Raw genomic sequence first — 16,466 nt, 5'->3', positions numbered from 1 at the left:
GCATGAGGTTCTTCACAGAGTATAGCCATTCCTTTCCCTGTGCTGTCCCTGACTTCTCCAGGAATATCGCAGGGTCGTACCGTCTCCTTCGGTACCACAGCTTTCTGACTGGCCAGACTAACCCTCTTCAGGAGTGTCTTATCCGTTTCGCCTCGGACGCTTAGGGTTGTTCCCACGAAGTTAGCTGCTACCATGTCGATGCTGCCCTGTATTCCTCCACTACCGTGTGACCGTCAGCCTATAGGCCCTGGACGGCTGGGCTCCATGTTTAAATGTTACGGGGCTCAACTGTTCTATCCGAGCTCCCAGGTTATTTCACCACTGACCGTATTTCAGATTATTTCTGTGACGGTGGTTTTCTCCCCATACGTGTGAACAAATGATTTTATTTTAATCATCTATAACAGGAGATAAGAGAATTGGACAAGAACATGGAAACATGGAGCAGAAATGAGCCATCAGTCAGCAGAATTCTGGAGGAAGGTCCACCACGTGTTACTGTTCATATTACCGGTGAAGGCGAGGACTTGCCTGTGTCAGCGACTCTTCGCAAAGCCTTAAACAGGAGGAAGTACTTAATAAATCTTTGTAGAGACAGGTAAGCCACATCACCAGGTTATGGTAATGTTGGCAAGCTTTATAAAATATCCTGTATTTTTTTTACATTTAAAGGGTTGCTAAATCTACATGTCCCGGTTTATAAAAAAAGACATTAATTAGTGATGATCAATGTGCTCAGATAAGGTGTTATCCGAGCATGCTCGTGTGCTAATCGAGTGTCTTCGGTGTGCTCGAAAAATATGTTTGAGTGCCCGCGGCTGCATGTCTCACGGCTGTTCGACAGCTGTAACACATGCAGGGATTGCCTAACAAACAGGTGCGAGACATGCAGCCGCGGGGACTCAAACATATTTTTTGAGCACGCCGAAGACACTTGCTGCATATTACAACTGATTGCAGCCAATTCTAACTGCTTCTAATCAATGGGTAAATTGTGTGTTCGGGGGAAAAAGACTACTTGTTTACATCTGGATTTTGTGTTAAATTAATTTTTTCTAACTTTATGACAATAATTTTTTTTTTTCCAGATGCCTTTATTAAAATAAAAATGAAATCTTTCAATTGTCACACCGATCACTGGCAATATTCTAAAGTTATACATGTACATTAGCAGCAATAGTCAGACTCTGCACCTAATGAGCATGTGCACAACACAATGTGAAGGGAGGGGAGCTGTGACATTGTCTGTATAGAGGTGTTAACAGTCATTGTAATCCTGCCTCTGATGATAATGAGAGTTCGGAAAAGTCATCTTTAAAGAACAGGAAGAATGTGTTTAAGATAGCAGCAGTGGCCAGTGTGAAAAGTGCAATATGTCATTTTTTTTTAATACAGATTGTGATGATATATTTCCTTTAAGCTTTGAGGATGCTAACATTGTGATATGTATTAATCACTGGAAAATTTGCGAACTTCTTGAACTGATATTTTTTTTTTTAGACTGCATAGGGAAGAAATGGAGTATGCACAAGGGGAACACCAAGAGGAAAAGGCTCAAATGGACTCGATGCTGAGGCTACATAATCAGGTACTTGTATATTCACATTATGCAAATTATATGTTCTATTTGAAGGGTGCCACACTAATATTACCCCTTATAGAGAGGGGATCTATTATGGCATATATTAGCTTCTCCTTTGATATTAGGATGCAATAGGGATCAGCAAGAAAGGGCCTATGAGGAGCCGGGGTGCCATATGTCATCATCTATAATAGGGTGCCATCTTTCATCTTCCACAGATAAGAAAAAGGGAGACAAGCACATAGGGTAATGTATTTTAAAAGGGATATTGGGAGTTGCTCACCTTATTAGGTTGTGTGTCACAGCTCCAATAAATTCCCTTAGATTATTTAGCTACAGTCACATTCTCACATAAAAGAGGACCTTCTTCTGCATGTAGATTGAGGAGAAGTAGAAGATAGATGCTCTGGTAGACCACGCTGCTGTGAAAAAGGAGTAGCTCCACGTGGGTAGCTTTTAGTAACGCATTTCAGGTTCATACGAACCCTTTCCCAAAACTGAAATGCGTATGAAAATAAATACAAGAGGGGGTTTAAATACATTATATGGGCATAAGTATAAAAAGAAATGCGCACCTGGGTATGAGTAAGGTGTGGTTTTTATAAAAAAAAAAAAAGCCGGTAATAATATAAAATAAAATACCGTAAATAACAGGCGTATTTAAGACATCATAAAAAACATAATACATTTAAAATGAAAAAACAAACAGATAAAACATAAAAAACCAGGCTCTCTAAGTACGTTGTCTATAGACAGTGAGCTGCTTATCACAGGAGGGGGGCGGAGTCAGACGAGTGCCCACGTGCCAGCAAGTTACGGCAATCAACAGGTAATAAAACCTTCATTCTAAGTAAACAACCTCACACAGCATGGCATGTGACACATCATCGAAATCTGTGTTTTAACCCCTACCTCAAGCTTTCCTCAGATTATATAGCAAACACCTGCTGATAGATTCCCTTTAACAAAACATTACTGGATAACACTTTGTTTGTTGTATACATAAAACAGTAGAATTATTTAGAAGGGAACCTGTCTCATGAAATCTGTAGCTTGCCATGTAATGGAACTAGAGAAACTGAGCAGATTGATATATAGGTTTCTGGGGAAAGATTCAGTATAATGAGTATTTTATTCACAAAAATGTCTGCTCATTTTGGGTTTAGGAGTCCAGTGGGCGGTACTAACAGTGACCTGGACTCCTGAGCCCAGAGGAAGAAGGGATTCCAGTGAATAAAATACATGATATAACAAGTCTTTTCCCAGCTCCTCTTGCTCTATGACATGCAGCTCATAGATTGTACTTCTTTTCTATAGGGATGGTCCCCCTTTAAGGAGGCTTATTTAAAGGGAGTCTGTCACCCCATTTTAGCCCTATCAGCTGCCGGTACCGCCATCAGGGGCTTATCTACAGCATTCTGTAATGCTGTAGATAAGCCCCCTATGTAACCTGAAAGATAAGAAAAAAGAGTTAGATTATACTCACCCCGACGTTTGGTCCGGTCCGATGGGTGTCGCCGTCCGGTCCGGCGCCTCCCATCTTCATACGATGATGTCCTCCTCCTTGCTTCTCCCTCAGCTCCTGCGCAGGCGTACTTTATCTGCCCTGTTGATGGCAGAGCAGAGTACTGCAGTGCGCAGGCGCCGGACCTCTCTGACCTTTCCCGGCGCCTGCGCATTGCAGTACTTTACTCTGCCATCAACAGGGCAGATAAAGTGCGCCTGCGCAGGAGCTGAGGGAGAAGCAAGGAGGAAGACATCATCGTATGAAGATGGAAGGCGCCGAACTGGACCGCGACACCCACCGCCCCCCCGGTGAGTATAATCTAACGTGTTTTTCTTATCTTTCAGGTTTCATCGGGGGCTTATCTACAGCATTACAGAATGCTGTAGATAAACCCCTGATGGCGGTGGCTGCAGCTTATAGGTCGAAAATGGGGTGACAGATTCCCTTTAACATTCCTCATATTCTTTGTTTGTGATGCAGTTGGATTAAGGTCTTCTACTGAGATTCTCACGTTTTTCTTTCTGAAACAACACAATATTACCTTGTCAGATTAATATTTTACTTCCTAAATGACATTGCGTCCCACGTATCCTACGGCACCGAACATGAACATTTATCCGGATATTTATTGTCCGTGTTGTTTGGCGCCGTCTCCCCGACAAAGAAACAAGGCTTAATTCTGTTTGACATCAGCGGCTTGACACCGTGCCATTAATTCGTCCCCAGGACATCCAACTGGCAGCGTATCTGACTAAGCGATCCATGATACCGGAGGGGATGCTGCCGCGAGTCCTCAGTCTATTGCTTCCCTCCAGCCCCGAGAGTGAAATCGCTTCTCTTCTATATTCGGCGGGTCATAAATATTCAGACAGTGTTACTGAGACTGACAACAATGAGGACGGAGCTGACAGCTGGAGGAAGAGGTAAGCGCACGGCGTCTCCTGCTAGCAAAATCCAATTGCATTATATTGTGTAAAAGGCAAAAAAAAAAAAATCAATCCATGGGCTGATAATGGCGTCAGCGCTCCTCCCGTCCTTCCGAGTCCTCACTGATTATGGTGCGTTTGTTCTTTCCTCTGGACATTAACTTTGAATCACCCTTTTACTGATCGGGGTCCGCATGGGACGTCCCTGTGTTATTAAAGCGCATCAATCTGCGGCTTTCTGCAACTTGTATTGGGCTGAAACAACATATTCTTTCCCATTTTGCTCATTTGTAGGGTTTGTTTTTTGCAGGGTGTATTTTTAATTTACTTTAATAATTTACTTTAATAATTTTATAATTTAATTTTATTTATAAGGCTAAGTTCTATGAGCTTTTGATTAGTTTTTCTTTACGCTGCTTTTTTTTTCTAAAAAAAAATGCAAATAGCCTATTTTACTTAACGGGTGCAGAAAATCTGCAACATCCAAAGCTCATGGCGGGAAGGTATCCTAAGGGCCTGTGCACACGATGCGCATTTGTCGCATTTTATCAGCGCAGTTTTGACACAAAAACTTAACGATTTCCTAGTGCCACCAAAGTGAATGAATGGTATTTCTTAAGTCTCGTGCACACATTGCTTATTTTTTTCCTGGTAGATTTGCAACTGATTTAAATCTGCAGCAATTCTTACAGTGTTTTTGAGGCAGATTTCATCCTTACTAATTAGTGCGGAAATTTCCACAACAAAAATGCATGTTAAAAAAAAATTACAAAAACTTGCATATTTTATGCAGCGAATTTAATCCTAGCACATCAAAATTTGCAGCAGAATTTTCCCTAATCGGTTGGAAAATGGGAAAACATTCCTTGTAGGGTGGAATTGAAAAATAAAACCCTAGTAATTCCCCTATTGTTTTTTTTTTCATACATTGTTGGCTTTACTGTAAATATGAACTGATCCATTTGGTCTAATGTCTGTATGACTATAGTAATACCTAATTTATATCGAGTTTTTTTTATATCTACAGTATATGTATTTTATTATTACTCTTTTAAAAAAAAATATGAAAACAAAGAAAAATTTACTTGTGTTTTTGTATTCTGAGAACCATAACTTTATTTTCCAGTAGTTCAGAATATTTACCTTTTTAATGGCTTTTCCCTTTTGTTTGATAGAGCCACAGTGGCAGAAAACAATGTTTCTGGCACTTTTTTCTTTAACACTTATCCAACGTGAGACGTAATAGTACATGCTACATCAGATTTGGGGTGTATGGAGCAGGCTCAGGAGCTGGGCCAGCAGCATACCTGGTAGATGCCAGCTGTGCCATACAGCAGTGGTCAGCTGTTTAATCCCTTAAATGATGCTATCAATCTGTGTAAAATCCTGTCCGAATTTGGTGCACATCGCCCGCCGTCGCTGTCTGCTGCAAATTCTGAACATGTGCACATACCATACTTATATACACTGCTAAAGGGAACACTAAAATACCACATCCTAGATATCTCTGAATGAAATATTCCAGTTGCAAATTTTTATTAATTGCAAAGTGAAATGTGTTAAGAACAATAAAACATAACAATTATCAATGTAAATCAAAATGAATATCCCATGGAGGTCTGGATTTGGAATGATACTCAAAATCTAAGTGGAAAGTCATATTATAGGCTGATCCAAATCCAACTTCAGTGGAAATGCCTCAAGACAAGGAAATGATTCTCAGTAGTGTGTGTGGCCTCCACGTGCCTGTATGACCGCCCTACAAAGCCTGGGCATGCTCCTGATGAGGATGGCGGATGGTCTCCTGAGGGATCTCCTCCCAGACCTGGACTAAAGCATCCGCCAACTCCTGGATAGTCTGTGGTGCAACGTGACATTGGTGGATGGAGCGAGACATGATGTCCCAGATGTGCTCAATCGGATTTAGGTCTGGAGAACGGGCGGGCCAGTCCATAGTTTCAATGCCTTCATCTTGCAGGAACTGCTGACACACTCCAGCCACATGAGGTCTGGCATTGTCTTGCATTAGGAGTAACCCAGGGCCAACACCACCAGCATATGGTCTCACAAGGGGTCTGAGGATCTCATCTTGGTACCTAATGGCAGGCAGGCTACGTCTGGCGAGCACATGGAGGGCTGTGCTGCCCTCTAAAGAAATGCCACCCCACACCATTACTGACCCACTGCCAAACCGATCATGCTGAAGGATGTTGCAGGCAGCGGATCGCTCTCCACGGTGTCTCCAGACTCTGTCACGTCTGTCACATGTGCTCAGTGTGAACCTGCTTTCATCTGTGAAGTGCACAGGGCACCAGTGGCGAATTTGCCAATCCTCGTGTTCTGTGCCAAATGCCAAGCGTCCTGCACGGTGTTGGGCTGTGAGCACAACCCCCATCTGTGGACGTCGGGCACTCAGACCACCCTCATGGAGTCGGTTTCTATCTGTTTGTGCAGACACATGCACATTTGTGGCCTGCTGGGTTCATTTTGCAGGGCTCTGGCAGTGCTCCTCCTGTTCCTCCTTGCACAAAGGCAGAGGTAGCGATTCTGCTACTGTTTTGTTGCCCTCCTACGGCCCACTCCACGTCTCCTAGTGTACTGGCCTGTCTCCTGGTAGCGCCTCCAGCCGTTGGACACTACGATGACAGGCACAGCAAACCTTCTTGCCACAGCTCGCATTGATGTGCCATCCTGGATGAGCTGCACTACCTGAGCCACTTGTGTGGGTTGTAGAGTCCGTCTCATGCTACCACGAGTGTGAAAGCACAACCAACATTCAAAAGTGACCAAAACATCAGCCAGAAAGCATTGGTACTGAGATGTGGTCTGTGGTCCCCACCTGCAGAACCACTCCTTTATTGAGGGTGTCTTGATAATTGCCAACAATTTCCATCTGTTGTCTATTCCATTTGCACAACAGTATGTGAAATTGATTGTCAATCAGTGTTGCTTCCTAAGTGGACAGTTTGATTTCACAGAAGTTTGATTTACTTGGAGTTATATTCTGTTGTGTTTCCTTTGTTTTTTGAGCAGTGTGTATGCACAAATTCTTGGCTTTGATGTGAAAATGAACTTCTGTCTTTGTCTTATTGTCTGTAATAATACCAAATTTAAATGCCATAGTTTTTTTCATTTTACTCCCTTGCAATCTCCCGCCGACACGCCTTCGCACATCAATTGTTTTCCATGGAGGCTTGCTTATAGCCCAATTGCTGCCATGTTAGAACTCCTGTGAAGCCCAGTCCCTAGGCCTTGAATTTTGCTATATACCAATCAAACAACTGCAAAAGCTCAAAAATTTGTCAAAAAAAATAAAATGAAAAATGTACAAACCCACCAGACAACTGCAAGAAGATGGAAAAAAAAGTTAAAAAAAGAATAAAAAAAAACAGGAAAATTAAGATCACCCTTCTTTTCAGCGAAAAACATACTTAATACAACAATATACATTGAGCTATAATAGGCTGATCGATCAAACAGAAAATTATTTAACAACTATGATAACCAACTTAAAGAAAACAGTTGGTCACCACTCTTCTTCTCAAACCATGTACGCAAAAGAAAACCTACCTTCACAAAGCTCCATTCATGGAAAGATAAAAAAAGTTACTGATGGGTGTGTACATTTTTTTTTACAAATTTTTTAGTTTTTTTTCACCAATAAGGAAGGGCTCTTTCACACATCCTGATAATTCCGGTACTGGAAAATTATATCAGTGTATGTGTGTGTAATACTTGTGACAACCGTGTGCCGCATCAGTACCACACCTACCAGCACCTCGGAAGCAGCAGTACATTTTTCGCTGTTCCCCAGCGCCGGGTGCTAAAGACAGCTCTCATCATTCTCACCTGCTCGTGCTGCAATCATTGCTAGCAGGGGACAATGTTGAGAGTTGTAGTCAGCTGATAGCAGCGAAACAAGGCGTTGGTTCCCCTGTATTTTTGATAACCAGTCAGGCAAACCCAACAGCTGCGGGCTGCAACCTTCAGCTGTCAGCTTCAGCAAGGCTGGTTATCAAGAATATAGTGGTCCCCATATGATTTTTTTAATTGTTTAAAAAAATAATTAAAAAAAAGGCGTGAGGTCCCCACATTTGTGACAACCAGCCTTGCTAAAGCTCACAACTTGGGGCTGTTATTCTCAGGCTGGTAAGGGGCCGTGGATAATGCCCCCCCAGCCTAAAAATAGCAGCAGCAGCCCACAGATGCCCAGAAAAGGTGCATCTATTAGTGGCAAATGGGGTTCATATTTGTGAAGTTGATGTCACTTTCGTGTTATTCGGTGACATCAAGCCCACAGCTTAGTAATGGAGAGGCATCTATAAGACACCTATTCATTACTAATCCTATGGTTATATGGTAAATAATTACCCAGCCAGAATAAAGTCTTTTATTAGAAATAAAACAAAACACACTTTTCATTTTTTTTATTTAGAAACAACAAACACAGTTACACTCACCTAACGCCCTTTACATTGAAGCCCTCGTCTCCTGTAATAAAAAAAATGAAAAGCAACCATATCCCTCACCTGTCTGTTGTTGTGTCCCATGCCGTAATCCATGTCTGGGGGATAAACAGTTTTCAACCTGGATGGTGCCAAGATGCAACCGTCCAGGCTGAGAACCACTGAGGAATGAGTGGTCTGATGAATGAGTGAGAATGGTGAAGTGATAGTGGTCTGTGGTCTCCCGTTCACCATTTTCCTTCTGTCTATTTTTCAGCTTGTGTCAGTGGTAATAATGAATGATTCCCATCCTGCTGCATATGTCCTGAGCAGATGTACAATGGCTGACGTTCAGACGACCAGTGGCTTTATTAATGATGATGACATGTAATTTTATAGAGCAGTATGTAATGGTTGAAGGTCGGTGATCTGCCCCTCATGTAAACGGTGACCTTAAAGTGCACCTGTCCCCTGTTTAGGCCGCTATAAGATGTGGCCACTGCCTTTCAGCAATTATCTACAGCATTCTATAATGCTGTAGATAAGCCCCCGGTCTGACCTACAAGATAAGAAAAATAGGTTTTATTATACTCTCCCGGGGGGGATCCGATATGGTCCAGGCCGATGGGTGTCACAGGTCCGGGTCCGGCGCCTCTCATCTTCTTGTGACACCGTCCTCCAGGCGCCTGGAAAGGTCAGAGAAGCCCAGCCCTGTGCACTGCAGTACTTTGGTCTGCCCTCAACAGGGCAGAGAAGTACGCCTGCTCAGAATTGCGATGCCAGGAGCGAGGAAGCATGCAGGAGGGCAGCATCGCAAGAAGATGAGATGCACTGGACCCGGACCTGCGACACCCATCGGACCGGACCGCCCCCCTGGGTGAGTATAATAAAACTTATTTTTCTTATCTTGCAGGTTGGACCGGGGGCATATCTACAGCATTATAGAATGTGGCTGCATCTTTTAGCGGCCAAAACAGGTGACAGGTTCCCTTTAAATAGAAAGATTCACAATAGAAATCTAACCAGTTCAAGACTGGTCCTACCAGGCATGTTTTTTTTTTTGTACACGTGGTTTTAAGACCTCTAACTTTTTTTTTTTGCTCCTTTATTAAAGTAACATTTCCCTTTTTTGTGATCCATGTGATCTAATTGTTATTTGATTTTTACATTCGTTTCTTTTTTTTATTTTTTACAAGTATCTGAGAAAAATAGAAATATGTGTCTGTTTTGCACCTTTTTATGACCACAAAGGACCACTAAAATGCATTTTAAATTGTGTACAATTATTTCTATATGTTTGATTTCTATATTTTTTTCAATAGGGAAAGATTATGGCTCAGTCAGACGGCAGTAGCAATTGGACCGAGATCGGACCACCATGGCCAGATTGGTTGCGGCTCTCCTGAACCGAGCTTGACAGCTGCATAGAAATATATGAAGCTGTTACGCGCAGGGTTGTAGAGCTGTCGGCCTATCTGTGCATTGTATTCTGATCCCAATCTGATTTATATGGCCCTCTTGCTGCGCCCTAGGAGACAGCGATTTAGACTGGCAGTGCTTTTTTTTACCTTTTATATTTATTTTACCTATTGTGCCCCACGCTCCACTTAAAGTCATAAAAGACCTTCAGAGGTTATTTATACTAAGTCCAATTTAAATGCATATTTATTGCTGCTAATTGTTCCTGTACATTGTTCCTGTACCTGCTAAGACCCCGCATCTCCTACTTCCCCCTTAGACCCGGCGATCACATAATCAATAGGATGAGAGGAGGAATTGCTCTTACTTTTTACTTACCTGTTCAACGCTGTGTTCACAATAATTAGGAAGGCAGAAGAAGTAATAACACTAACGCTAGAATTCTAGTCCCCTTCTTCTTTGGAGAGCCTATTTGCATATTTAATTTATCAAAGGAGCATGCATGGCATATAAGTCTCCTCACTCTGACATGTCAGGCCTGGCTAGTCACTCTTCACAAGGTGAAATGTTATCCCTTAGATCCCAGTCTTAAGCCTCTCACCAAGCCAAATCAGATCTCATACTTTGCACTGATGAGGGGCAGCACCCTGAAACACTGTCTACAAATTGAGATTCAGGTTTGGCTTTTATCCGAAGTCATAAAAATATTTACATCGGTTTTACCCCAAAATGGTGCAGCAATGAACACTGATTTTAGTGGTTGTTGTGTTTTGCTATTAAAACTGATAATGCCCTGTGATAAAACACTCCGGGATCGCCTTTGCTGGGGTCAAAGGTCACGTGCGTTCAGCATAAAACTCAGGCGCAGAGCTGGGATTCGGGTATAACTGACTCTGGGTCAGGTTTATTAATGGTGAAAGCAATGCATAAAAGAAATAAAACGTAAAACAAATCCTTGCCTGTCCGGCACTAACTAAACAAAGTACAACCTAACTACCAACTGGCGGGCTTCTCCCGTCCAGCCAAACCACAGTTGCAGTGGGCACTGCTTCCACTCACGTGTGTGTCTCTCACACGTGTTCCCAGGCTGAGACACTCACACAACCACCTGGCATCCTTATATATCCACCTCCCATTATCCATTAGTAAGCAGGTGCGATACTGACCAGACTAGGCCACATAGGAGAGGAATCTGGGCGAGATATACCTGCCCTCATCCACTATTCCCACATGATTCTCACATATCCCCCCCTTCTGCTCAGACCACTCTGGTCGAGCAATGACACCCGCCAAACAGTGCACTCGGGACAGGGCATCTGCATTCCCCATCTGTACCCCTGGGCGGTGCTCCACCGTAAAAGTGTAGGCCTGCAGGGCAAGGAACCACCGGGTCACCCGGCTATTCCGTTCCTTGTTCAAGTGCATCCACTTGAGAGGGGCATGGTCAGTGATCAGCCTGAACTTTCGGCCCACCAGGTAATATTTGAGGGCCTCTAGAGCCCACTTAATGGCTAGGCACTCTTTTTCCACGACTGCATACCTTTGCTCGTGTTTATTCAGCTTCCTGCTGAGATAGAGGACTGGGTGTTCCACTCCGTCCCTCACTTGTGAGAGTACGGCCCCGATACCGGTATCAGAGGCATCCGTTTGTACCACAAACTCGCTGCGGAAGTCTGGAGTCACCAGTACGGGCTGAGAGCAAAGTGCCCGTTTTAGGCTATGGAAGGCTTCTTCAGCCGCTAAACTCCATTTAATCATGACGGAGTCTTTCCCTTTTGTAAGATCCGTCAGGGGGGTAGCGATGGCTGCAAAATTGGGTATGAACCGGCGATAATAACCGGCGATCCCCAGGAAGGCTTGCACCTGCTTCTTGTTGACAGGTTGTGGCCAGTCCTGAACCGCCTGAATCTTATCAACCTGGGGTTTAACAACACCCCTCCCAATTACATACCCCAAATACCGGGCTTCTTCTAGCCCGATGTGACATTTCTTGGGGTTCGCGGTTAGACCTGCCTCCCACAGGTCGTCAACCACAGCTTGTACTTTCTGGAGATGAGTCTCCCAGTCCAAGCTGTAAATGACAATGTCGTCCAAATAGGCCGAAGCGTACCGCCTATGTGGCCTCAGGACTCGATCCATCAGTCTCTGGAAGGTCGCTGGTGCTCCGTGCAGTCCAAATGGCATATACACATACTGAAATAGACCTTCTGGGGTAGCAAATGCCGTCTTTTCTCTGGCAGCCTCCGCCAGAGGGATCTGCCAATACCCCTTTGTTAGGTCTAGGGTCGTAATATACCGGGCTTTTCCTAACCGATCTATTAGCTCATCGACCCGGGGCATAGGGTAGGCATCAAATTTTGAGACCGCATTCAGTTTCCTGAAGTCATTGCAGAACCGGATGGTGCCGTCCGGTTTAGGAATTAGCACAATCGGGCTGGACCACGCACTGTGCGATTCCTCAATGACTCCTAACTCTAACATTGCCTTCACTTCTCGGGAAACGGCTTCACGGCGCGCTTCCGGGATTCGGTAGGGCTTTACGTGAACTGTGACACCAGGTTCCGTTACGATGTCATGTTTCACTAGCATAGTCTGCCCGGGTTTTTCTGAGAAAAACTTTTGGTTGTGAAGTAGAAACTGCCTGACTTCCGTCTTTTGCCGCTCCGAGAGAGTCTCTGCAACCCATACCTCCGGTACGGTATGCGAGCAGACAGGACGGGCCAGCTCCGCTGACAAGGCAGACCGATCCTTCCAGGGCTTTATCAGATTTACATGATAAATCTGCTCAGGTTTCCGTTTACCTGCCTGGTATACTTTGTAGTTTACTTCACCAACTCTTTCCTTGATCTCAAAGGGGCCCTGCCACTTTGCCAGGAACTTACTGTCCACCGTGGGGACCAGGATCAACACCCTATCTCCGGGTGCAAACGTACGGATCTTGGCGCCCCTATCATAGATTCTTTTTTGGGCTCCTTGAGCCTGTGTCATGTGTTCTTTGACGATAGGCATAACAGCCGCAATACGGTCCTGCATTTGTGTGACGTGATCTATCACTGTTTTAAATGGAGTGACCTGACCCTCCCAGGTTTCTTTTGCAACGTCTAACAGTCCGCGAGGACGTCGGGCGTACAATAACTCGAAAGGCGAGAATCCCGTGGAAGACTGGGGTACTTCCCTGATGGCAAAAAGCAAATACGGAAGTAAATAGTCCCAGTTCTTCCCATCCTTGTCTATCACCTTTCTCAGCATCTGCTTCAGAGTTTTATTGAACCGTTCGACCAACCCGTCTGTTTGAGGGTGATACACGGATGTGCGTAACGGTTCGATTTGTAACAATCGGCAGAGCTCCTTCATTATCCTGGACATAAAGGGCGTCCCCTGGTCGGTGAGTATCTGTTTTGGTATACCGACCCGACTAAACACATGCACCAGCTCCTTGGCAATCGTCTTGGTGGCCGTGTTACGCAAAGGGATGGCCTCCGGGTAACGAGTTGCATAATCCAAGATGACCAGGATATGTTGGTGTCCACGTGCAGACCGTGGAAGGGCCCAACTAAATCCATCCCAATCCTCTCAAACGGGACTTCAATAATAGGTAGGGGTACCAAAGGGCTACAGAACCGGGGCTTAGGTGCAGAGGCTTGGCAGTCAGGACAAGACTCGCAATATACACGAATATCGTGATGCATGCCTGGCCAAACAAAACAGTGTAATATCCTTTCGGTGGTTTTCTGGACTCCCAGGTGACCTCCCATCACATGTCCGTGGGCCAGGTCCAGGACCTGCCGCCGGTAGGGTTTTGGCATGACTAATAGTTGCACCGTATCTTCCCCCTTTTTCTCTATCTGATAGAGTAATTCATTCTCCAGAACCATGTAAGGATATGCCAGCCTAGAGCCAGGTTCTACGGGCACCCCATTTATCACTTTCACATTTGTCCTAGCCTGAGAAAGGGTAGGATCCTTTATTTGCTCGCTTTGGAAGTCATCTTTCTGAACTTCTAAATCCGGCAAACGGGGAGGTGGACGGCTGTCGGCCTCCTCCTCTTCCCCAGTCTCCTCATTATCACCCGCCATGACTGAAAACGGGAACTGCAGGTCATTTCCCGCAGACTCTTCCCCCGAGTCTTCCAGGGAGACCTCTTCCAGGGGTTCGGGACCCACACGCTCCCTGGGAGAAGAATCATGTACACTATTACCCGAGTGCATCAACTGATTCTCCCACAATTGCCAGAAGTGGGGAAAATCCCGGCCCAGGATAACATCATGCAATAACGCCGGGACGAGTCCCACTTTATGTTGCACAGACCCATAGGAAGTTGTAATGCATATGACTGTGGTGAGGTACGAACAGGTGTCTCCATGCACACACGTTACAGAGAATTTGTCTGATGGCCCAGTCGGGGCTGGCACCAGACTGGCCTTCACCAGAGTCACCACACTTCCCGAGTCTAACAATGCCACCACATTTTTGCCATCAACAGTTAAATCACACAAGTGTTTTTCCACATCCTTTTGACCGGCATTCACACTCACTACCCGTGCAACCATAGACATGCGGTTTTTAGAGTCTGTGACGTCGCACTGCATGGGTTCAGTAGTGACCGGACAGTTCGCAGCAATATGTCCCATCTCTTGGCAGCGGAAACACCTAACGGGCCCCTTGCTTAGACCATAGTTCGTTACTCTCGGCCTCGCAGTGCGGGCAGTCCCGTTTTCCTCCCCCACTGTCTTAGGGATTTTTCCATCTCCCCTACTCCCTGGAACAGTCTTACCGGTTCCACGTGGAGACGATGAAGAACGAGGTGGGGTAGCGTCGTATCGGAGTCCTTCCGCCACGGAGTAACGTTCAACCAGATCCACCAGTTGATCTGCCGTCGTAGGATTTCCATGGCTTACCCACTTCCTCAGGGCTGGCGGTAGAGCTCTCAGGTACTTGTCCAGGACGACTCTCTGGATTATCTCTGGCGCTGTCAACACCTCGGGTTGTAGCCACTTCTTCGTCACGTGGATCAGGTCGAACATCTGGGACCGCGGTGGTTTATCCGGCTGATAAGTCCATTGATGCACTCTCTGTGCCCGGACAGCGGTCGTCACTCCCAGCCGGGCCAAGATCTCGGCTTTCAATTTGTCAAAGTCCTGCGCAGCTTCAGGTTCCAGGTCATAATACGCCTTTTGGGCCTCACCGGAAAGAAACGGGCCAATCAGGCCGGCCCATCGTGCCTTCGGCCATTTTTCTCGCACCGCCGTCCGTTCAAACGTGGTCAGGTATGCCTCGACGTCATCATCAGGCGTCATTTTCTGCCAGTACCGACTCACGTGAATAACTCTCGACTCGGCTTCCAGGTTAAGCTCAGGTAAGCTTGCCAAGCGCTGCGCCACCTGCTGGAGAAGCGAACGATCGGTAGCTGTCATGTCCACCAACTCCTTCAGCTGGGCCATCATCACCCGATTTGCTTCTTGCTGGGCGGCGGTGGACTGTACCAGCGCTTTCACCACGTCCTCCATGCTCATGCTTGCAACGTGATGCCCGCATTCTCCACCACAATGTGATAAAACACTCCGGGATCGCCTTTGCTGGGGTCAAAGGTCACGTGCGTTCAGCATAAAACTCAGGCGCAGAGCTGGGATTCGGGTATAACTGACTCTGGGTCAGGTTTATTAATGGTGAAAGCAATGCATAAAAGAAATAAAACGTAAAACAAATCCTTGCCTGTCCGGCACTAACTAAACAAAGTACAACCTAACTACCAACTGGCGGGCTTCTCCCGTCCAGCCAAACCACAGTTGCAGTGGGCACTGCTTCCACTCACGTGTGTGTCTCTCACACAGACAGGCTCTCTGTGTTCCCAGGCTGAGACACTCACACAACCACCTGGCATATATCCACCTCCCATTATCCATTAGTAAGCAGGTGCGATACTGACCAGACTAGGCCACATAGGAAAGGTATCTGGGCGAGATATACCTGCCCTCATCCACTATTCCCACATGATTCTCACAGCCCATATATTTGAAAAACAGAGTTTGCCTTGTTTCTGGCTGCACCTTATTATCTGAAGAACATCTCTTGACCTAATGATCAATTTTATTTTTACCAGATCTCACTTGAAAAATTAAAATGTCTATTTTCCTCTTACTTAGGACCTATTCACACGGCCGACTTTTTCATGTATGAGAAAAATGGACCAATTATTCTGATCAGAGTTTGATCAGAATGTGGTCTAATTGTCATCCATTTTTTTTTGTACATGGAGAAATTAAAAAAAAAAAAGTTTCTCCATTCTGACAGTCTGTGAAAATTGGTTGGCACTTGGCTATCCTATTATTTCACTGAGCCACTGACTTTCATTGTTGGTTTTGATCCAACCCTCTCGGTCCGTGAATAATCACGAACGAGTGAATGGCCCTATAAAATATCACGAGTACAAATGCTATCTGTGAAAAACATGGATAGGACTCTGATTTGAAAATTGGACTTGTGAATGAGTCCTTATAGGTGTAATCCAGTGATCAACAGAGATTCCAGCAGTCTCCCAGTGCTTAGGTGATTGCTTCTGGGTGGAATATCCCTTTAAGCGGTTGTCC

At 45.2% G+C, this 16,466-nt stretch overlaps 1 protein-coding gene across 2 annotated transcripts in view; it reads left to right on the top strand.

Annotated features, from left to right (window-relative positions):
* EVC2 (EvC ciliary complex subunit 2) overlaps positions 1-16,466 on the top strand; it is a 226,967-nt gene that overhangs the window by 197,978 nt on the left and 12,523 nt on the right. For both annotated transcript variants that reach the window (XM_073574499.1, XM_073574500.1), the window contains 3 exons: positions 408-598; positions 1,501-1,588; positions 3,816-4,012. In XM_073574499.1, the coding sequence (XP_073430600.1) occupies positions 408-598; positions 1,501-1,588; positions 3,816-4,012 (476 nt within the window). The remainder of the gene's footprint in view (positions 1-407; positions 599-1,500; positions 1,589-3,815; positions 4,013-16,466) is intronic.

Source organism: Dendrobates tinctorius, unplaced genomic scaffold (assembly GCF_039654945.1).
Source record: "Dendrobates tinctorius isolate UK_male_01 unplaced genomic scaffold, ASM3965494v1 ptg000039l, whole genome shotgun sequence".
Classification (NCBI taxonomy): domain Eukaryota; kingdom Metazoa; phylum Chordata; class Amphibia; order Anura; family Dendrobatidae; genus Dendrobates; species Dendrobates tinctorius.
The sequence above is the reverse complement of the archived record's forward strand: the minus strand, read 5'-3'. Positions and strand labels throughout refer to the sequence as shown.